The sequence below is a fragment of the Channa argus genome, chromosome 12 (genome assembly GCF_033026475.1).
Source record: "Channa argus isolate prfri chromosome 12, Channa argus male v1.0, whole genome shotgun sequence".
NCBI lineage: Eukaryota > Metazoa > Chordata > Actinopteri > Anabantiformes > Channidae > Channa > Channa argus.
The window spans coordinates 7,337,921-7,359,256 of NC_090208.1; the positions used below are offsets into that span (position 1 = coordinate 7,337,921).

Consider the following 21,336-nt stretch of genomic DNA (forward strand, 5'->3'; position numbering starts at 1 on the left):
CGTTATTTTCGCTGAGAGATCATGTTTGAGATATCTGGATCCACGAAGCACTCTGTGACTGTTGTGACATTTAATAAAGGCCAACCAGAAAAAGAGGTTTTAGAAAATCTACAACTGTCCTCAGTACAGGCAGACTATCGCATAAAAAACAGTCCTGTTTCCATGTTAGCTCTTTTAGTGGAGCCACTGAAGAAGACTGGAGTCAAAGCTGTTCATGCTGATCAATGCTATGCTGAAAGTCTCGAAGTCCTGTTGCAGTCTCCTGTTGCAAGGCGCACATTGAGCCTCATGATGATGTAGCTCCCTTAAAGAAACATAAACTGGAGCTCTCCAAGAATCTTCAGGAGAACTTCTGTTGTCTTGTTTATACCTGCTTATATAGTTTGACATTTGTGGCTCTTATTTATGCAACTTCGTAACTTTAGTTGTTAGAGGCATTCATGAACCGTAATTTCTTTTTAATTTTGCATCATTATATTGAATGATATTAAACATATTCAGTTAATGAACAAATGTAGAACTAATGTGCTTCAGCGGTTCTTTTTGTGGACATGCTAACACAGGAAATCAGTAAACCTGCTAACCATGCAGACCATGGCTTTATCTCACATCACTGCTTTGGGTAAAGTGTAGTCTCACGCTAAAATGGCTGCAGTACATTTTTAAATGTTTTTACATGCAAGTGTCGGCCTACTAGTCCTTTTACCTCATATTCTTGTGCATGTTTTGACCACAGAAGTGTGTTACTACTTTTTGTGTTTCACCCACTGATGCTACAATCAGTAACAAAGGTTTGGTACCAGGAAAGAAAAAAAATAGCATCACATTAAACGCTACTTAAGAAATAGGCCACGTGTGAAGAGACCCCTCCTTACAACGCTTCACTAGAGTTTGATATTCAGACAGTCAGGATAGAAACAACATGGAGGCCACAGCTCTTGTTTTCACACTGCGTGAGTACTGATGTCCTGTAATACTGATTTTGAAAACATTACATTAAATTTAATTTAATTTAATTTAATTTAATTTAATTTAATTTAATTTAATTTAATTTAATTTAATTTAATTTAATTTAATTTAATCCTAAAAGCTGAAGTGCTGGTAATGTTTTTGCTTTGAACATAACCATTCGAGCAGAAGGACTTCAACACTTATACGGTAACATAGAAAATACACTAAACTTGTGGAGTAGCTGTAATATTTGTGGGAATCCAAAAAGCTTATAGATGCTACAAATGCCTTTTTGTGATGCTCTGTCTCTTCAGCGGTGAGTGTAATGATCCTGCTGTGTGCACATCCTCAAAATGTTGGTAAGCATATTTTTTAATTGTGCTCATTAAAGCACATTAAATAAATTGTTGCTTTTTATACAGTATATAGATGATTTATAGAATATTTATCTTTGTTTTTTGTCTCAGCTGCAGCGTTTCTTGAGGTCATTCCAAAGAGACTGCAGTTCTTCGAATATGAGAAGGTGACATTTTACTATGAAGGGGTCTTCAATTGTCAAGTTGTAAAAGAGCACAAAGGGACAATACCCTGCAGTCCTACATCAACAGGATCATCCTGCACCATCGGGAATATTTATCCTGAAGACAGTGGAGAATGGTGGTGTGATGCTGGTGGTGGGAGAAGAAGCAACAGTGTTAACATTACTGTTACTGGTGGGTTTATGTGAGGATGACAGTTATTTATTTATTTATTGTAAACTGAGACTAACATGAACTTTATGGATGATCAGCTGGTTCCGTAATCCTGGAGAGTCCTGCTCTTCCTGTAATGGAGGGACAAACTGTGAGTCTGCACTGCCGAAACAAGACGACTTTCTCCCAGCTCCCAGCCATTTTTTATAAAGACGGACTCTTCATCAGGAACAGCTCTGCAGGAAACATGACAATCAACAGTGTTTCCAAGTCTGATGAAGGATATTACAAGTGCAGTAACTCTACAACTGGAGAGTCACCAGAGAGCTGGTTGACTGTCAGAGGTGAGTGCTTTCACAACTTGCTGTGTTTTAATTTCAATATTCATAACTAGACAAAAGTTTAGGGTCATAAGACGTTTGAAAAGTTGACTACATAATACAAATACACTCAAACGGAAGGAATAACCTGCATTTACCATTTTGTGGAACAATGTAATTTGTCTTGAATGCAGTCCCAGAAAAGTTCACCTCATCAAAATTTTCCGGTGAAATCGTTGAAATCTTACGGATTATCTTCACTATTTTCTGTTTGGCTGTGATGGTGTTGGTGGTGGGACTAGTGCAGTTTTGGAAAAACAAAGGTACAAACTATACAATATATTGGAGTAACAGAAAGTATGTTGCAGTTAAAGTTCATGCTCATTTTTTGGGGGGCATCTACACAAGCATCTTTTTTTTTAAGACTAAGTTTATTGTAAATTTCTGGAAATAAATCTGATGCTAATTTTCTTTTTTACGTTTTTGGACTTTCCTGTCTCCTGTCTAGTTTTTGCTTTTCTTTTGAGACGCCAACACCAGGAGCAGACCTAGGTGAGTATCAAATAATTAAAAAACGGAAAACATTTAGATTGTGTATTTCTTTCAATACTTTGACTTAGACTACCTCCAACAGCATAAACTACATAACACAAAATATTAGTGTTGTAGTCTCTCAAAAAGATTCTGATTCAAGATAATACTACTTCTTATAATAAGTGTGATTTTAAAAATGCATTAATTTCTATTGGAATATCAAGACTGAAAAATTTAAATATTGAGATAAGATAGGATGCACATTACAGTAAGTTTTAAAATCACTTGTGAAAGACAATGTGTTTACTGAGGACTGACATTTTTGATCGGCAAATTTAAATATAGGTGTTATATCTGTGTATGTTTCTTTTACCCAACATGTGCCTTGACGGAAATAAATAGCTGTATTAATCTCTTAACCTTGACCTGTATGTGTCTTCTAGGTTTCTGACAGGAAAAACACTCGACTGAAGAGTGAAAGAGAGACTGTGTGCAAGATAAATAAAGAAATGCAAACCTCATTTATGCAGCCTCAGCTAGTTTTAGCTTTTTAAGTGAACGTACCTGGTTTTCAGCTTTTTGTCTCATCAATATGCAGCATTCTGTTTTTAGATTTTAAGTATAACTATCTCAGTGCTTTAGTAAAACCTTTTTCCCAGTACATCCAGCAGCTTCTCACTGCATTTACTGCTTATGACAAATGTTTCAGCTGTAACTTATAATCATTCATTCCATATAAACTTCTTGTTAAAGTTGAACTGTCTCTGTAGTTGGTGTCTTTATTCAGCCAAAGGTGGGAAGTGTATGTTTGCTGTAAGGACTGTATTTTAAGATAATAACAAATTTAGTTTCTGTTTGTTGCATGTACAGCATCTGCTTTTCAGCATCTCAGTGTAAATTCATACAGTATGTACAGACATCTACTATAAACCTGATATTTAACTATTCTGTCTTCCCCCTAGTGTTGAATCTGTTCTTGTTGCTCACTGCTCGGGGTAAAAGCAGCTACGCTGCTCAGAAAGTTGGTAAGTTGAGACTTATTTACTAACTGCAAACACAAATTCCACCATGTTTATACATGTATATTTTCAGATTAACCTTTAGGTTTTCTTGCACTTTGCATGTGAGAAATGTTGCATTTAATGTTCTCAGATTTTGATTTTCTTTTAGTCTTATGCCAGGTTCAGCCTGCATGATTACTAGCTCAAGCATTATAACTAGATACAATCTCATATTATTTCTCTTAGTCAGGATTCCAATTTTTTGCTGCTAACGATTTTAAATATTATGTGTTATTTCAAATGGAAATGATTCACAATGTGTGATAATGGTTTCCTTTTTTTCCCTTTGCAACATCTATTCTTAAAGCATGGATTCATAATTTAGGAAGATGTCTCTTGTTTTTCTTTTTTCTGTCACAGGTGAAGTTTTTCTTCGCATTGATCCAAACAAACAGCCGTTCTTTTAATACGAATCCATATCATTACGTTGTGCAGGGTCTCATGGCCTAACTGAATGGAGAGTTCTGAAAAAGCTTCCCTCAGAGTCTACTCAGTGGGAAACATCAGCAGGATCCTTAAACATCACACCTGCCATTGTATCACACAGTGGACAGTACTTTTGTGAAAATGAAGAGGGAGAAAGAAGCAACAGCATCAACATCACCATCACTGGTACCGTTTGTTTGTAACTATTATGTCAAGATGAAGTACAGTTGTTAAAACAGTTGTTCACAAATTGCAGGATCAATGGTTCAATTCCCGTTACTTTACCTACATGTGAAAGTAGTTGTCCTTGGTTCCTAAAGTCATCTGCTAAATGACTTTAGGTAAATGACTGAATGTTATTTGTTATAATGGTAAAATCATCTGAGAGCTTCAGTGATAACTTAAAAAAGTGCAGCTAAGAATTTCTTTATGGACATAGTATATTGCAAGATTTATACTTTTTCTACAGGACAAGTTTTGTATCTGTATTTAAGTTAAGATTTTTTTGTCCTTGATCTTCAGCTGGTGATGTGATTCTGGAGAGTCCTGCTCTTCCTGTGAGGGAGGGAGCGAATGTGGTTCTGCGCTGTAGAAAAAGATATTTCCCCAACCTGCCAAGTGATTTCTACAAAGATGGCATCTTATCTAATACTGGATATTTAGGCAAAGTGATTATTGACAAGGTTTCTACATCTGATGAAGGATCCTACAAGTGTCGTATCTCTGTATCTCATGAAGAGTCACAAGAAGCCCAGCTGACTGTCACAGGTGAGACATATGAGTGTTTCTGACAAATAAATCATAGTATTTGCTGATCAATGAAGGAAAATTTTATTGTTACAATTGCAATATTTGTAACAAGACTTTAAATTTTAGGGTCAACAAAAGGTTGCGACATTGATTATATAATACAATCATTTGTGGAACTTTTTTCATGAATGTGTCAGAAAACCTCATCTCATCACAACCTTGGTCTGAGATTATAGAATTTCATGCATTAAAAACCCAATTGGCATTGACATTATTACACTTCACTGTCTGGAGTCCTTTCAATTTTACTTATCAAACTATTTTATTGTTTAAAAAATAAAAATAAAGTAAAAAAATACTGTAAAAGCAAACTGTTTGAATTCACAGTATGTGTTTTAACATCAAAGAAAAAAACAAAATATATATCTATAAATAGATTTTACTTTATCACCAAAAATGTTCCATCTGCTAATCAGGAACCATGAAGAAAGGAGTTATTCTGTTTAACAGGACTTTTTTTATCATCTTCTTTCTGGATTTTTTCCTCACTCATATTTCTACTATTATCTTTGTGTACTATGTTTATTGAAAATAATTTACAGCAGATTACACTTCTCCTCCTCAAGTAACAACATCTGAAAATGGACAACAGACTCCTACTAGTGTCACAGTATTGAGCATGTTCTAAAAAATCCAAGAATTGGTGTCATTAAAAGAACCAGCAAGAGCAACAGTCCCCCAAGTGGTTAAGGCTGAACTACTTCTCTTTCATTTGTAAGGTCTCCTGACCAGCTTGTCTAGTCTCTTGGTGTCCTTGTCCCTGTAGCTGTCTTCTCAGAAGACCACAGGAAAGAAGAGAACGCTGGCCATCACAGACATAAAACATCTACAGCAGTTTCTTCCAGATGTTGAAGGACCTGGGCCTCCTAAGGAAATAGAGATGGCTCTGCCATGGTGTTTACACCATTGCCCTTGTAGTGAAAATCAAATATATCATATGGGGAATTTCCACTGTCTCCACTTCTTACGTGTCTCTGTTTCAGTCATGGAGCTCTGTGACTGTGTTAGCCACAGTGTCTCTATGTAAGTCTACATCTCACTTACTCCCTCATGCTGCTATTGAGGCTGTAGGTCAAAGAACACTGTAGATACTGACATGTTGATTATATTGCTGCTTTCTCACATGAAAGTTCAGTTGTTGTATGAGTGTGTGGCTAATAAAGCGAAGGAAGAGCTAAAAGGTGGGAATGTGGCAGGACAAGGTTTTAAAATAGACAGAAACTAAATAGGGCTGAAATGTGATTAATTCTAAATTCTTCCCTCGAAATGCATAAGAATATTAGGTTTTAGGGACCCAAGAAAGGAGACAGCATGGAGGTTTTAATAATAAGTGGGTTTATTGTATGATACTATGGGGGTGACCAAAACTAATAATCACTCCAGGGAGGACACACAAGCAATAAGGGCAAAAAACTATGAATCTATGAAAACTATGAATAAACAAAAACAGGGAAGAGGCAGGACAGAGAAACAGGAGTCCAAACAGGGAAATGTTTCAGAGACTTGCTGTCCAGAAGCATGCAACATAACTACAGAGATGAACAGGCAGGGAACTGAGGGGAAAGCTGATGACACTAAAGACAGGAAGTATGCTGAGGGGCTACAAAATAAAAGCTGGAGGGAGGAAGTGAAGCTGGGGAAAACAGGGAACAGAAAGGTGACACAGTGTCAATGCAGTGAAACCTTTCAGTGTTTTGTTCCTTCATTGCATTAAATTACAGTTCTTAACACACAGAGGGAAAAATGAATTTATACACACTGCTGCTGCAGGTCTGACAGTTCTACAAAGACACAAATTTACTTATTGCTTTTAGTATTATTATTATAATATAGACAAACTGAACAGATTATCTTGTATCATTACTTCATTGTCTCAGTAATGTACAGTTAAAGACCTGCAACTTCATCAGTTTGTGTGAGGTCAAGCTGATGCTTAACAAGACATTAACCACAGAGAGTTTTTGCAGCAGCTTTGTTCTCGATAACAGCGTCTTCAGACGTGGGATCAGACCGAGCAGATAAAACATGGTTGTTTAACTGTCACTCTGTAACAAACCACAACACTTTAAACACACTGATGTGCAGGTGAAAACTAATGCTGGTTTTAGACCTGATACAATTTGGTGTCATTATATTTCAAAATGCTTTCAACAGCCATTCTATTTAAAACAAAACAGAAAAATACACAATGCTGATGCTTGATAAGCTAAAAGAGAAAGAAATAACTTTGTTAATTAAAATAAAAAGATGTAAACTGGGTACGTTCACTTATAAAACTACAAATAACTGTGGCTGTCTAAAGAATTTTTTGTTTTTCTTCATCTTGCACACAGTCTTTTATTCTTCTGCCAGGTGTTTTTTCCTGTTAGCAACCTAGAAGGCAGAAATAAACATATCAGCATAGTTAATAGAAATATTTTAAATGCTTAACTTTATACAATTGTGATTATTACAAGTGGTTTCAAAAGTTATGAAACTTTGGGAAATGTTCCACTGTCTGCACCTCAATACCCAAACAATGACAGTACCTGTCTCCGTCCTCTGCATGATAACAGCATAGGTCGATCTGTTTGGATCTGATACGTTTGGCTCTCTAGAAACTGAGAAGGGAAATATTAACTTTAAAAAAAAAACTGCATGTACATTTTGACACAGCTGTTCAGTATTAGATATAAATATAGATAAAAAACAAATCTGGTTTATATCAAAGTTGGGTAAACTATTACAAACTCATCTAAAACATTGAGGGTAGTGCAGTGAGGTTAATTAAATGTTGCAGCAGTTCTGTTATCATATAAAGTGTTTTCAAACATGGAAACACAATGTAAAGATAAAAAATGGTGGTTTATCAGTATGACTGTAAGAAACACACTTAAAAATAGACACAGATGCTGCAAGTTACATGAAGCTCTCACATGAAGGTATTTCATTTACTTTGAATAGGCTATTGGATTTTAATAATCGATGCAGACAAATACAATATGTTTGTTTCACTTTCAGTAAATTATTGATTATATAACTAAAAACATACCTCTGTCCTTCTTCTTTACAATGACAGCAGCATACGTTACATTTTTTGAATCTGCTACATTTTCCTTTTGACATCCTGAAATATGAACATAAAGAATACAGTAGCCTCTATGTGAAATTTAGTAAGAACTTTCTACTTTTTGTCATTGCTGATTGCAGCTAGTTAATTACAGTAAGGTCATAACTAGCTTTTAATTCATATATCCATAAATGATTTGAATGGAATTATCTCCACTGCTTTGTGTCCGGTAGTTTCACATTTTACAAGTTCAAATTAAAAAAGACAACATTGATTTTTAATGTTTTTTAAAGGTACCACATTAGTACTGCATTATCACTTAGAGGTAACCAGTGATGCTAATGTGGCTTTAAATAAACATGTCACCTGGTTAAATGAACAACCTACCTCTTTTCCTCTTTTGTTTTGTGACATTAGCGTTTATTGCTGCTTGCGGAACAGATGCACCAACATGTTCATAGACTGAAACATACAAAAAATTGTTTATTTATCATTTACTCTTGCTTTATTTAATCATACGTTCTAAAAGAAGTTGCATGAAGGTGGTCTAATATACAGTAAAATGCTGACTAACATCCTTTCATACCTAAATAGATGTTATGATGGACGAAATATATAATGCTTTAATGTCGTTAATTATTTGATACTCACTTGCTTCTGATTCTGGTGTTGGTGTCGCAGAAGAAAAGCATAACACTACATGGAAGAAAGCAAAAATGTAAGTAAAAGGGAGAATTTGAATTGTAATTTTTGTCTTAAAAGGTACAAAACAAAATGAGAATGAACTTTCAGTGTAGCTTAAGATGTACTTTCTACTCATCTTAAGTACTGTATTTTCTGTACCTCTCTGTTTCCGACACTGCAGTATTCCCACCACCAACAGCAGTACAGCCAAACAAAACACTGTGAAGATAATCGATAGCAGGACGGAGAACTGATTGGAGCCGGGGTGAGGTGGACTAGTTGGTGTCTCTTGGCCATTTTCAGATGTTGTTACTTGAGGAGCAGAAGTGTAATCTGCTGTAAATTATTTTTAATAAACATAGTACACAAAGATAGTAGAAGAAATACGAGTGAGGAAAAAACCCAGAAAGAAGATGATAATAAAGTCCTGTTAAACAGAATAACTCCTTTCTTCATTGTTCCTGAAGAGCAGATGGAACATTTTTGGTGATAAAGTAAAATCTATTTATGGATCTATCTTTTGTTTGCTCATTTTTATGTACGATTTTTTTCCTTTGATGTTAAAACACATTGTAAATATAAACACCTTGAATTGAAGCAGTTTGCTTTTACAGTATTTTTGTAATTAATAGTTTGACAATAAATTTGGTTCTAACATTAAAGGACTCCAGACAGTGAAGTGCAATTATTTCAATGCCAATTGGGTTTTTAATGCATGAAATTTTATAATCTCAGACCAAGGTTGTGATGAGATGTGATTTTCTGACACATTCAAGAAAAAAAAGTTCCACAAATGTTTGTATTATATAATCAATGTCGCAACCCTAAAATTTAAAGTCTTGTTACAAATATTGCAATTGTAACAATAATTTTTTCTTCGTTGATCAGCAAATACTATGATTTATTTGTCAGAAACACTCATATGTCTCACCTGTGACAGTCAGCTGGGCTTCTTGTGACTCTTCATGAGATACAGAGATACGACACTTGTAGGATCCTTCATCAGATGTAGAAACCTTGTCAATAATCACTTCGCCTAAATATCCAGTATTAGATAAGATGCCATCTTTGTAGAAATCACTTGGCAGGTTGGGGAAAGATCTTTTTCTACAGCGAAGAACCACATTGTCTCCCTCCTTCACAGGAGGAGCAGGACTCTCCAGAATCACATCACCAGCTGAAGATCAAGGACAAAGATATCTTAACCTAAATAGATACAAAACTTGACCTGTAGAAAAAATATATAAATCTAGCAATATACCATGTCCAAAAATAATCTTCAATAATATTATACTCACATAGGTGGAATGTTTGCAGAAAGCCACAATGTCAGACAAGGATTATTAATTCTTAGCTGCAGTTTTTAAAGTTATCACTGAAGCTCTCAGATGATTTTACCATTATAACAAATAACACAAGTCATTTAGCAGATGACTTTAGGAACTAAGGACAACTACATTCACATGTAGGCGAAGGAGATGGGAGTTGAACCACTGATCTTGCAATTTGTGAACTGTTTTAACAACTGTACTTCATCTTGACATAATAGTTACAAACAAACTGTACCAGTGATGGTGATGTTGATGCTGTTGCTTCTTTCTCCCTCTTTACTTTCACAAAAGTACTCTCCACTGTGTGATACAAGGGCAGGTGTGATGTTTAAGGATCCTGCTGATCTTTCCCACTGAGTAGACTCTGAGGGAAGCTTTTTCAGAACTCTCCATTCAGTTGGGCCATGAGACCCTGCACAACGTAATGATATGGATTCATATTCAAAGAACTGTAGTTTGTTTGGATCAATGCGAAGAAAAACTTCACCTGTGCAAGAAAAAAACAATTAGAGACATCTTCGCAAATTATAAATCTACTCTTCAAAAATATATGCTACAAAGAAAAAGGCCAATATGGCCAATATGACACATCATGTGTCATTTCTGTTTGAAATAACACATAATATTTAAAATCGATTTCAGCAAAAAATTGGATTTCTGACTAAAAGAAACAATACAAGATTGTATAGTGATTAAGACATCTAGTTATTTTGTTTGGGCTAGCAATCATGCAGGCTGAACCCGGCATAAGACTAAAAGTAAATCAAAGTCTGAGAACTGGAAATGCAACATTTTGCACATGCAAAGTACAAGAAAACCTAAAGGTTAATCTGTACAAACATGGTGGAAAAGAACAAATAATTTGTGTTTGCAGTTAGTAAATAGATTTAAACTTACCAGCTTTCTGAGCAGAGTAGCTGCTTTTACCTCGAGCAGTGAGCAACAACAACAGATTCAACACTAGGGGGAAGACAGAACAGTTAAATATCAGGTTTATAGTAGATGTCTGTACATACTGTATGAATGTCCACTGAGATGCTGAAAAGCAGATGCTGTACATGCAACAAACAGAAACTAAATTTGTTAATATCTTAAAATACAGTCCTTACAGCAAACATACACTTCTGTTGGGAGCTATCAAGGATTCTGATATGTTATAGTGTTAAATATTAATTCTCATATTACCAATGTAAACACATAGTGTATCAGAAGAGTCTAAGTTTAAAGTCAGTTAACTCCAGATAGTACTCACACAATATGAAGCAGAGCGATGTCACCTCCATGTTGTCTCTCTGCAAACTGAGCAGGTGACTGAGTAGAAGTAAAATAAGTGGTTGTTGAAGGACTTCCTTTTTTTTCAGCGGGATACAGGCCACTGCAGTTTATAGCAATATAACCTTTTTTTTAGATTCAGTTGCTCTGGGGGAAAATGTTCCTGTTAAGTGTCAGTGTCTCAGCTTAAATTGAAAAGCTTCAATGACAGTAGTCTAATAAAAGTTAGTTTGATACAGTGAGAGACAGGACAGAGTGTCCCACAGTAGTAAAATCACAAACCAAATTCCACTGAGGTCAATTTTTCTTTATTTCTCCTAATCACAGGGTGCATGAAACTGACTCTGTTACTTCCTGGGCAAGAAATGAACACCGAGCAGGACTGTGACACGTTACTTACTTCTCTGTGCTGAACACAGTCTAACATATTTTATAAATCCACTGTGGCCAATAGAATGTGAGCTTCAGTAACGTAGTTGATTTTATCCTTACAAAACTCTGCACGCTCACCAAACTCACTCCCAATGTTCAAAGAACTGCAGAAAACAGAACTCTTCTGCATCTTCCACTTAAAGCTATAGTAAAATAAAATAAAAAATAAATAAAACAAAACTTCCTTTCTGTTCTTTCTTGCACTTGCATCTTGTGAAACACTTTTCTGATAGGACCTGATGTTTTCTCCTTGACTTCGATTCTTGCTGACTTGTACCTCACTTCTAAGTCGCTTTGGATAAAAGCATCTGCTAAATCACTAAATGTAGATGTAAGATGATGGTCCCTACTTCCTGATATGACCACCAGTATTATTCAGGTACATTTTTCATACTGATTATTTTGGATAACTGTCATTGCATACATTCATTACTGCCAGTAAGGAAGGAGACCTAGTATTCAGAATACTTGTTAGACTCTAAGGGAACATACTACAGTCTGTGTTATTGTAGGCTTCAACTGATCGAATCTTTCTGATCTAATATTTCGTGGCTTTGTGTTGAAGTGTCCGTAGGGCAAGACACTGAACCCTAAGTTGCTCCCAGTGGGTCAGTCGAGCACCTTGTATGGCAGCCACCGCCATCGATGTGTGTGTGTGTGTGGATGGGTGAATGAGAAGCAAAATTGTGAAGCGCTTTGGATAAAGGTGCTTTATAAGTGGACATTTACCATTTACATTATGTTCATTAAATTTGCGTCTGACACATTGAAATACCAGCAGAAACAATTTTTGGCTGAGTAATGACACCGACTACAGAGACAGTTCAACTTTAACAAGAAGTTTATATGGAATGAATGATTATAAGCTACAGCTGAAACATTTGTCATAAGCAGTACATGCAGTGAGAAGCTGCTGGATGTACTGGCAAAAAGGTTTTACTAAAACACTGAGATAGTTATAATCTAAAAACAGAATGCTGCATATTGATGAGACAAAAAGCTGAAAACCAGGTATGTTCACTTGAAAAGCTAAAACTTGCTGGGGCCGCATAAATGAGGTTTGCATTTCTTTATTTATCTTGCACACAGTCTCTCTTTCACTCTTCAGTCGGCTTTTGTTCCTGTCAGAAACCTAGAAGACACATACAGGTCAAGGTTAGTAGATTAATACAGCTATTTATTTCCGTCAAGGCACATGTTGGGTAAAAGAAACATACACAGATATAACACCTATATTTAAATTGGCCGAGTAAATGTCAGTCCTCATTGAACAAATTTTCTTTCACAAGTGATTTTAAAAATGACTGTAATGTGGGCATATGACCCACAGTCTGCACAGACAACAACTACAACACGTACTATAAATGTATTGTTATCACTCCTGTTAATTTGTGTCATAACAAAACCAAATAATCAAGTTATATCACAGCCACCACAGTGCACATAAACATGTCATGTGGTTAACTTTGAACAATTTATCTCTTCTGTTTTTTACTTGCAGGACATCTACAGCAGCCTGTTAATAGACTGGAACATACAAAGAAAACTGTAAACCTCCAGTTCAATAGAACAATTTCAGACTTTAAACACAATACTGTGTAAACATTTAGACTTAAACAGTTTCCCCACTGTGGGAAAGACAAAGGTTTATTTCATCTTATCTCAATATTTAAAATATTTTAAGACTAATATTTTATTTTAGTCTTGATATTCCAATAGAAACTAATACATTTTTAAAATCACACTTAGTATAAGCAGTAGTATTATTTCAATATACAATGGCAGAATCTTTTTGAGACACTACAACACTAATGTGTTATGTAATGTATGCTGTGGTAATGGAGTCTAAGTCAAAGGCTAAAATGCTATTTAACATACTTTCCTAAATGATTAAATGTTATATTGAAAGAAATACGCAGTCTAAATGCTTTCCATTTTTTAATTATTTGATACCAACCTAGGTCTGCTGCTCGTGTTGGTGTCTCAAAAGAAAAGCAAAAACTAGATGGGAGACTGGAAAGTCAAAATTTAAGGTAAAGAGAAAATTAGCATCTGAGTTTTTTCCACAGATTTACTATGAACTGGGAATTCAAAGAAAAGATGCTTGTGTGGATACAAAAAGAAAAAAAAATGAGCATGAACTTTAACTGCAACATACTTTCTGTTACTCCAATATATTATAATTTGTACCTTTGTTTTTCCGACACTGCAGTAGCCCCACCACCAACACCATCACAGCCAAATAGAAAATGGTGAAGATAATCCGTAACATTTCGGAGAGCTGAAGAGATCTAGGGTCAGGACTCTCTTGGACTTCTTCATGTGCTGTCACTTGAGGAGCAATATTTGCTCCTCTTTTATCACCTTCTTTCTCTTAAAATAAACATACACAGAGATGTGAGTACGCACTGAAATTAAGTGTATAATTTTATTCTTGGCCGTTGAAACATTTTGTAAATATAAATACACTGAGTAGAAGCAGTTTGCCTTTAGAATAGTCACTGTGTTATGAAGTGTTGAAGTTTGTAATGGGATACGTTTTTACATATTCAGTGAAACACATGATGTATTCTGATTTATTTTGTCCCCATACTTCTCATGTAGTGCAGCCATGATGCTTTTTTTGTGACGACTGAATATTGAATTTGGTTCTGACATTATTGGCCTCCAGACAGTGAAATGTAATAACTTTGATGCCTATTACATATTTTAAAATGAAATGTCATCATCTCACAGGACGACTGTGATGAGATGAACTTTTCTGGCACCACATTCAAGACAAATATTGTTCTATGTTCCATAAATGGTCAAGGTGTAAAAATTAAAAATGGTAAATGCAGGTTATTCCTTCTGTTTAAGTGTTTGTATTATGTAGTCAACTTTCCAAACTTCTGATGACCCTAAAATGTTGTTTAGTTACATATATTGAAATTAAAGAAAAACAAATTGTAAACTTTTCTATTTGATGACATTCTTTAAAATTGTTCAGCAAATAATCTGATTTATTTGTCAAAAACACTCACCTGTGACAGTCAACCAGCTTTCTGGTGATTCTCCACCAGATCCAGAGATACTACATTTGTAGAGTCCTTCATCAGATGTAAAAATCTTGTGAAAAGTCATTTTGCCTGAATATTCAGTTTTAATAAAGATGCCATCTTTGTAGAAATCACTCGGGAGCTTGTAGGCTGTTCTTGTTCTACAGCGAAGAACCACATTGTCTCCTTCTTTCACAGGAAGAATAGGACTCTCCAGAATCACATCACCAGCTGAAGATCAAGAACAACAATGACAACAACAACAAAAAAAAAATTCCAAGGAGATATTTAATTATAATCGTTATTGTTAAGTGTTGTATTTGGTGTAGCTCACAATGAAAAATAATGATTCTGAAAACTTTAAAATGTTTTGATGTAATAGTTACAAACAAACTGCACCAGTGATGGTGATGTTGATGCTGTTGCTTCTTTCTCCCTCTTCATTTTCACAAAAGTACTGTCCACTGTGTGACACAAGGGCAGGTGTGATGTTTAAGGATCCTGCTGATGTTTCCCACTGAGTAAGCTGTGAGGAAAGCTTATTCATAACTCTCCATTCAGTTGGGCCACGAGACCCTGCACACCGTAATGATATGGATTCATATTCAAAGAACTGTAGTCTGTTTGGATCGATACGAGGAAAAATTTCACCTGTGACAGAGAAAAGAAAATTCGAGACTTTTTCCCAAATTAAAGATTGATTCTTTAAGAATGTGTTGCATACTGAACATGCAGCTCTTCCTTAGCTGTGGCTAGATGCTGAATGTGTACCAACATAAAAAGTTAAGAGAATTTACTGTTTAGCTAGTGCTGTGAAGAAAGCTTTTACATCTGGAGCTGATAAGGACACATTATGTGTCAATTGTATTTGAAACACCACATAACATTTAAAATAGATTGCAGAACCCTGAATCAAATTGAAATCACAGAATGTCAAACTATTATGTATCACCAAAAATTTGGATTCCTAACTAAGATAATTAAAACTAGATTGTATTGTTATTAAAAACTGTAGCCATTAGAACTTGGGCTAGTTGTCATAAAGCACTCAGAACTCAGCATAATAATATGTTTGTATACGGTAAATGGTTACTTACTGGTACCATAAGCACTTTACACGGTGTGTACTCACTTAGTGAATACTGTACATTTTAAAACTTACCAGCTTTACCTCGAGCAGTGAGCAGCAAGAACAGCGTAAACACTGGTGGGAAGGCAAAACATAGCTATATTTCACATTTGCAGTAGATGTCTGTATATACAGTATGAATTTACACTGAGGGACTGTGCATGCTACAAACAGCAAAATACCTGTAAATATCTTTAAAGTTAATAAGTCCTTGATGCAAACACACACTTATTTTGGGCACAATAAACAGTTCTGATTAGTTTCAGTGTTAAATAATAACTCTCATAATACCCATGTTAACACAAGTGTCTATGTGAATGCTTCTGTTTTCCAATTATTTAATAGATATACAGCCAAATACAAGATCAACTACAGTAGACTAAATTACTAAAATAGGAATCTCAATCAAAAGCTATTTATGTATTAATAATATACACAATCATAAAGACTGTATATTTATTTTTGCATTCTGTAGAACAAAGTACTTCAAAGAAGAATTCATTTTTTATATTATTTCATAAAATAGTATATGCAGTACTTTACTGTATCTGTGTTGTGTAAAAGAGTGTAATTGCTTGTATCATACATATATATATATGTTATAAAAAATTAAATTGATCCATTAAAAATCAAAATGCCTACATTTAACTGAAGTGGATTTGCAGTTCAAGCTCATTTAATAGACAGTAGATCTACATCAGATGAGTCTGAGATTAAACTCAGTATAAGACCAGGTATCACTCACACAATCTGATGCACAGCGCTGTCACCTCCATGTTGTCTGGCTGCAAACTGAGCACGTGAATGAGTAGAAGTAAAGCATGTAGTTGTTGAAAGACTTCCTTTTTTCTGTGCGGAAAAGAGGCCACAGCAGTTTATAGCTTTATAGCCCTTTTTTTTCAGATTCAGTTGCTCTGGTGGAAAATAACCCCGAGCTTAAACTAAAAAGCTTAATAGACAGAGAAAGAAAGTAAAATGACAAACCAAACCCAATTCCACTTTGGCCTTGTTAAAATTTTCCTTTATTTTTCATAATCACATGGTGCATTAAACTGTCTCTGTTTGACTTCCTGGGCAAGGAATAAGCAAGGAGCTGGACTGCGACAGGTTCCTTACTTCTCTGTCCTGAACACAGTGGAACGTATTTTATAAATTTGCTGTGGCCAATAGAATGTGAGCTTCACTAACATCATTCCAAAATGATGGTCCCTGCTACTGGGCAACATGACCACCAGTATTATTCAGACATATTTTTTTTCGTAATCATCAATTATTATCATTGCATTCATTTGTTACTGCCAGTGACAAAAGAGACCTACTCACGTCAAAAGCACATACTAGTATGTGTAGGCTTCAACTGGATAGGGAGGTCCCAATCAGGTTTTGGCCATGATCCAAATACTTTTTTATTAATAGCAGTATATAAAGACATCTCATCTATCCATCCAAGAACAGAACTCGTCCTGTCCTGTCATTTAGCTATAGCAAATGTACATTAAATATGTGTCTGACACATTGAGATAACCGCTCCATCTTACTTAATCTGACACACTATTTTTCAGCACCTACTTAATCCAAATAGTCAAAGTCCTGAAAGTGTATTACATTTATAAATGTAACAAGCTAATGAAAACATTAACTGGGACAAAGTGGCTTTTGAAATTGAAATGACTGGATTCTACAGTAAAAATGCATCATTCTACTGGATTTTCCAAAGTTATATTAATACTCAGTCCCACTGCAGTGGTTCTACAGAGCTACACAATAAAGCATCCTCTCACACCAACAATCTTTGGCTGAGTAGAGTACTTCTTCCTTCTTAATACTAAATCAAGAATTCTGAAGATTGATAAGATTTGGGCTATAAAGCTAAATGACAAAGAAATAACTTGATTGGTAATTGAAGGTCACATGTTCATCAAAAAGCTGAAAACTGGGTGTGGTTCACTTAAAAAGCTACACATTACGGTGGCTGCTTAAAGTATGTTTGCATTTCTTTATTTGTCTCGCACACTGTTTCATCCTTCAGACAGGTGTTTGTCCCGACAGAAACCTGGAAAACACAGAATTATTCAAGTCAATAAGGTTAGTAGATTAGTTGTTATTGATGCTATTTATGTTTGTCAAGGCACATGTTGTATATTGCTAAAAGCAGGATTAAATAATAATAATGCAGATAAGTACAGTTGGCTGATCAAAAATGTCTGTCTGAACTTCTTTTGGTCATAGTAACAACACCAAATATTCCAGTTATATCACAACCACATGAACATGTCATGTGGTTAACTTTAAACAACCTACCTCTTCTCTCTCTTTTTTTTTTTTTTTTTGCCCACCTAACAGCTACACCTGTTCATAGACTGAACCATAAGAAGAAAACTGCAAACACCAATTTCAACACAAATTATTTTTGTAGTTCCAATATAAAATAATGGGGTTTTTATACTTATTGAAAGTAGTGGCATTATCTTGATATACAGTGACAGTCTCTTCTTGAGACACTGCAATACTGATATTCTGTATTAGTTACTGTACTAATGAAATTAATTAAAGAAATATACAATTAAAATGCTTTGTTTTATTAATTACGTAATACTCACCTATGTCTGGTCCTGGCGTTGGTGTCTCAAAAAAAAAGCATAAACTAGACGGGAGACTGGAAAGTCCAAATTTGAGGAAAAGAGAATTACAATAACGACAAAAAAGATGCTTGTATCAAAAATTATCATGAACTTTAAGTTCAACATACTTTCTAATACTGCCATGTACTTTATTTTCTGTACCTTTGTTTTTCCGACTCTGCAGAAGCCCCACCAGCGACACCAGCAGCAGCAAATAAAATATGGTGAAGATAATCCGCAACATTTCAGAAAGCTGAAGAGAGCCAGGGTGAGAAGGACTCTCTTGGCCATCTTCAGGTGCTGTCACTTGAGGAGCAGGACTATCTGTTGTTGAAATTTTTAAATAAACATACGTACTTAATATACAGGTATAGAATGAATCAGGGATGATGTGATAAAAAATAATTATTAATATGCAGTTAATGAAAAACTGAATCAAAAGATTGATAAATTTCTATTTAATGAAGTACTTCACAAATTGATCAGCAAATAAGATTTATTTGTCAAAAACACTCACCTGTGACAATCAGCCAGCTTTCTGCTGATTCTCCACCAGATCCAGAGATACTACATTTGTAGAGTCCTTCATCAGATGTAGAAATCTTGAGAAAAGTCATTTTGCCTGAATATTTAGTTTTAATAAAGATGCCATCTTTGTAGAAATCACTCGGCGGGTTGGAGAAAGATCTTGTTCTACAGTGCAGAGCCACACTGTCTCCTTCCTTCACAGGAAGAGCAGGACTCTCCAGAATCACATCACCAGCTGAAGATCAAGAACAAATAAACTGTAAGAGAATTTCAAATACAAAACTTCTTATCGTATATATAAAAAGGGTATTAATCAAGCAATAATATAATGACGGGTAGACAAAAATAAAATAATTGCAAATAATATTATGTGTTATTATATTACCAAAGGCAACAATGTCAGAGAAAGTTTCTTATTTCTTAGCTGTAAAGTTTTCACAGAAGCTATCAAATGCATTTTGTAATTTCTTAAAGGTAAAAAAGTCTCGACTTAAACAAACTGTACCAGTGATGGTGATGTTGATGGTGTTGCTTCTTTCTCCCTCTTCATTTTCACAAAAGTACTCTCCACTGTGTGATACAAGGGCAGGTGTGATGTTTAAGGATCCAGCTGATGTTTCCCACTGAGTAAGCTGTGAGGGAAGCTTATTCATAACTCTCCATTCCTTTGGGCCATGAGACCCTGCACAGCGTAATGATATGGATTCATAATCAAAGAACTGTAGTTTGTTTGGATCAATGCGAAGAAAAACGTCACCTGTAGCAGAGAAAAAAAAGACCATTATGACATAATGTGTCATTTGCACACATCACATTTCAAAATGATTGCAGCAAAAATTTGATTCCTGAGAAATAATATAAGATTATATTGTGATTAACGGCTCTAGTTATTAAGCTTGGACTAATTATCGTGTAGTTTGTACCAAAATCTGGTGCCTAATTTAACACTGAATCCAACATATCTCACGTGCAAAGTGCAACAAAAACTAAAGGTTCATAAGGTTAACATGAAAATATACATATACAACATACATTACAAAACATTGTTGAAAAGAACCAATAATTTGTGTTTGCAATTGTGTTTGCAACAACTTACCAGCTTTCTGAGCAGAGTAGCTGCTCTTACCACGAGCACTGAGCAGCAAGAACAGATTAAACACTGGTGGGAAGATAAAACAAAGCTGTGTATCAGGTTTATAGTAGATGTCTGTATATACTGTGTTTACACTGAGCTCCTTAAAAGTACATGCAACAAACTGTTTAAAAAAAGGGAATTATTCAAAATATAGCATTGAGGCTTCTCAATGTTCTCAATGTTCATTTTTAATGTTAAATACGAATTCTCATTTTCATATTTAATATGAGTAAATACATATAATAACATTAATAACAATGTGAGTGTGTCAGAGAATGTGATGACAAATTAGAACAATCAAAGTTTTACTGAACTTGATTTGAACTTGATTTGAAGTTCAAGCCCATTTAATAGACAGTATATCTACATCAGATGAGTCTGAGTTTAAACCCAGTGTAGGATCAGGTAGTACTCACACTTGATGCAGAGCGTTGTCACCTCCATGTTTTCTCGCTGAACAACTGGGTAGAAGTAAAACAAGAAGTTGTTGAATGACTTCCTTATTCTGTGCACTGCAGTTTTCCTACGTTCGGTTGCTGTGGGCGGCAATGTTACTGGTTACATAGCTAGTTAACTGTCACTGGGCAGGAAGACTGTGAAACAATCCAATTAAAAATGTTAAAAGTGACACAGTGAGGGACAGTTCAGAATATGCCACATATAAGTAAAATCAAAATCTTTTATTTTCTTTGTGGTCAAAACAGGAGCAGGAATGTGACAGGTTACCTACTACTACCTACTCAGTGCAACATACTCCATAAATACACTGGGGCTGTTAGTATTTGAGCTTGACTAACATAGTTGAATTTATAATTTATAGTTCTCATCCATTAAATTCTCTTTTATAATAGAAATAACAATTTGTACAGGGTAGTAGTTACGGATGTCCGGATACTACTTTTTCCCAGACTGACTACGAGTACATTTGAGTACTTGTCGATAACGAATACAAGTACTTAACAGTGTTGCTTCTAATATTGTTGCTGGACATTAAAATTCTCATCAATCCTCAGCAGTTAAGCAAATCTAAAATTAAACTAAATTATGGTGAATTCTTGTGCCAAACAAATATGGTTTAACCCTAACAATGCGGTGGTTAACGTGGTATTGGGTGCAGTACACATTTACATTTAGGTACAAGGCAGCAAAAAATCTAAGTGAAAGAAAAAACATCAAAGTAAACCCTAAAAGTTGTTGCCTGTATAAAGTCAGTCCCATGGCTCCAAATAGTGACACTTCTAGAGAGTCCAACACGTAAAGCAGGGGAACAACAGCACAGCAAACCGTGGTGTGTAGAGAGCAAACTAGCTCAGCCACTTATAC

General features: G+C 35.2%; 5 protein-coding genes and 1 long non-coding RNA gene across 8 annotated transcripts in view; 2 read left to right on the forward strand and 4 right to left on the reverse strand.

The window, feature by feature from the left end:
• Window positions 1-21,336, forward strand: part of LOC137137539 (butyrophilin subfamily 3 member A2-like) — a 55,529-nt gene that overhangs the window by 23,156 nt on the left and 11,037 nt on the right. The gene's annotated exons all lie outside the window — the stretch shown is intronic.
• LOC137137574 (high affinity immunoglobulin epsilon receptor subunit alpha-like) lies at window positions 1,238-4,715 on the forward strand. Of its 2 annotated transcripts, XM_067524035.1 has the most exons (8): window positions 1,238-1,310; window positions 1,419-1,664; window positions 1,742-1,987; window positions 2,158-2,286; window positions 2,472-2,515; window positions 2,941-3,522; window positions 3,919-4,170; window positions 4,507-4,715. In XM_067524035.1, the coding sequence occupies exons 1-5, from the start codon at window positions 1,277-1,279 to the stop codon at window positions 2,513-2,515; spliced, it is 699 nt and encodes a 232-aa protein (XP_067380136.1). In that variant the 5' UTR covers window positions 1,238-1,276; the 3' UTR covers window positions 2,941-3,522; window positions 3,919-4,170; window positions 4,507-4,715. The 2 variants fall into 2 exon arrangements, with proteins under 2 accessions (XP_067380136.1, XP_067380137.1); XM_067524036.1 differs by lacking the exon at window positions 2,158-2,286.
• Window positions 5,225-21,336, reverse strand: part of LOC137137584 (uncharacterized) — a 44,820-nt gene continuing 28,708 nt past the window's right edge. Inside the window, exons 2-6 of the long non-coding RNA XR_010915754.1 lie at window positions 8,495-8,539; window positions 8,231-8,305; window positions 7,826-7,900; window positions 7,323-7,394; window positions 5,225-7,167 (exon numbers count right to left, since the gene is read on the reverse strand). This is a non-coding gene — a long non-coding RNA (uncharacterized lncRNA). The remainder of the gene's footprint in view (window positions 7,168-7,322; window positions 7,395-7,825; window positions 7,901-8,230; window positions 8,306-8,494; window positions 8,540-21,336) is intronic.
• On the reverse strand, window positions 9,305-11,145 carry LOC137137576 (low affinity immunoglobulin gamma Fc region receptor III-like). Its single transcript, XM_067524038.1, has 4 exons — window positions 11,111-11,145; window positions 10,756-10,818; window positions 10,094-10,345; window positions 9,305-9,704 (listed from the first exon to the last, which is right to left on the reverse strand). The coding sequence occupies exons 1-4, from the start codon at window positions 11,139-11,141 to the stop codon at window positions 9,436-9,438; spliced, it is 615 nt and encodes a 204-aa protein (XP_067380139.1). The 5' UTR covers window positions 11,142-11,145; the 3' UTR covers window positions 9,305-9,435.
• On the reverse strand, window positions 12,687-16,024 carry LOC137138012 (putative high affinity immunoglobulin gamma Fc receptor IB). The gene is made up of 5 exons (XM_067524909.1): window positions 16,021-16,024; window positions 15,000-15,251; window positions 14,586-14,831; window positions 13,753-13,935; window positions 12,687-12,694 (listed from the first exon to the last, which is right to left on the reverse strand). Exons 1-5 carry the CDS (start codon window positions 16,022-16,024, stop codon window positions 12,687-12,689), a joined length of 693 nt encoding a protein of 230 aa, XP_067381010.1.
• LOC137138013 (low affinity immunoglobulin gamma Fc region receptor III-A-like) lies at window positions 18,445-20,457 on the reverse strand. Its single transcript, XM_067524910.1, has 5 exons — window positions 20,430-20,457; window positions 19,975-20,037; window positions 19,384-19,635; window positions 18,868-19,113; window positions 18,445-18,674 (listed from the first exon to the last, which is right to left on the reverse strand). Exons 1-5 carry the CDS (start codon window positions 20,455-20,457, stop codon window positions 18,445-18,447), a joined length of 819 nt encoding a protein of 272 aa, XP_067381011.1.

Excerpts from the sequence above, each read along its gene's own strand:
- LOC137137574 (XM_067524035.1), top strand. The coding sequence starts at position 1,277 with ATGATCCTGCTGTGTGCACATCCTCAAAATGTTG. Across the intron at positions 1,988-2,157 it reads GAGCTGGTTGACTGTCAGAG|TCCCAGAAAAGTTCACCTCA; the intron begins GTGAGTGCTTTC and ends TCTTGAATGCAG. Across the intron at positions 2,287-2,471 it reads GCAGTTTTGGAAAAACAAAG|TTTTTGCTTTTCTTTTGAGA; the intron begins GTACAAACTATA and ends TCTCCTGTCTAG.
- LOC137137576 (XM_067524038.1), bottom strand. The coding sequence starts at position 11,141 with ATGGAGGTGACATCGCTCTGCTTCATATTGT. Across the intron at positions 10,819-11,110 it reads ATCGCTCTGCTTCATATTGT|TGTTGAATCTGTTGTTGTTG; the intron begins GTGAGTACTATC and ends TCTTCCCCCTAG. Across the intron at positions 9,705-10,093 it reads CATCAACATCACCATCACTG|CTGGTGATGTGATTCTGGAG; the intron begins GTACAGTTTGTT and ends CTTGATCTTCAG.
- LOC137138012 (XM_067524909.1), bottom strand. Across the intron at positions 14,832-14,999 it reads CATCAACATCACCATCACTG|CTGGTGATGTGATTCTGGAG; the intron begins GTGCAGTTTGTT and ends CTTGATCTTCAG. Across the intron at positions 13,936-14,585 it reads AAGCTGGTTGACTGTCACAG|AGAAAGAAGGTGATAAAAGA; the intron begins GTGAGTGTTTTT and ends GTTTATTTTAAG.
- LOC137138013 (XM_067524910.1), bottom strand. The coding sequence starts at position 20,457 with ATGGAGGTGACAACGCTCTGCATCAAGT. Across the intron at positions 19,636-19,974 it reads CTACTCTGCTCAGAAAGCTG|GTGACGTTTTTCTTCGCATT; the intron begins GTAAGTTGTTGC and ends TCTCTGCTACAG. Across the intron at positions 19,114-19,383 it reads CATCAACATCACCATCACTG|CTGGTGATGTGATTCTGGAG; the intron begins GTACAGTTTGTT and ends CTTGATCTTCAG.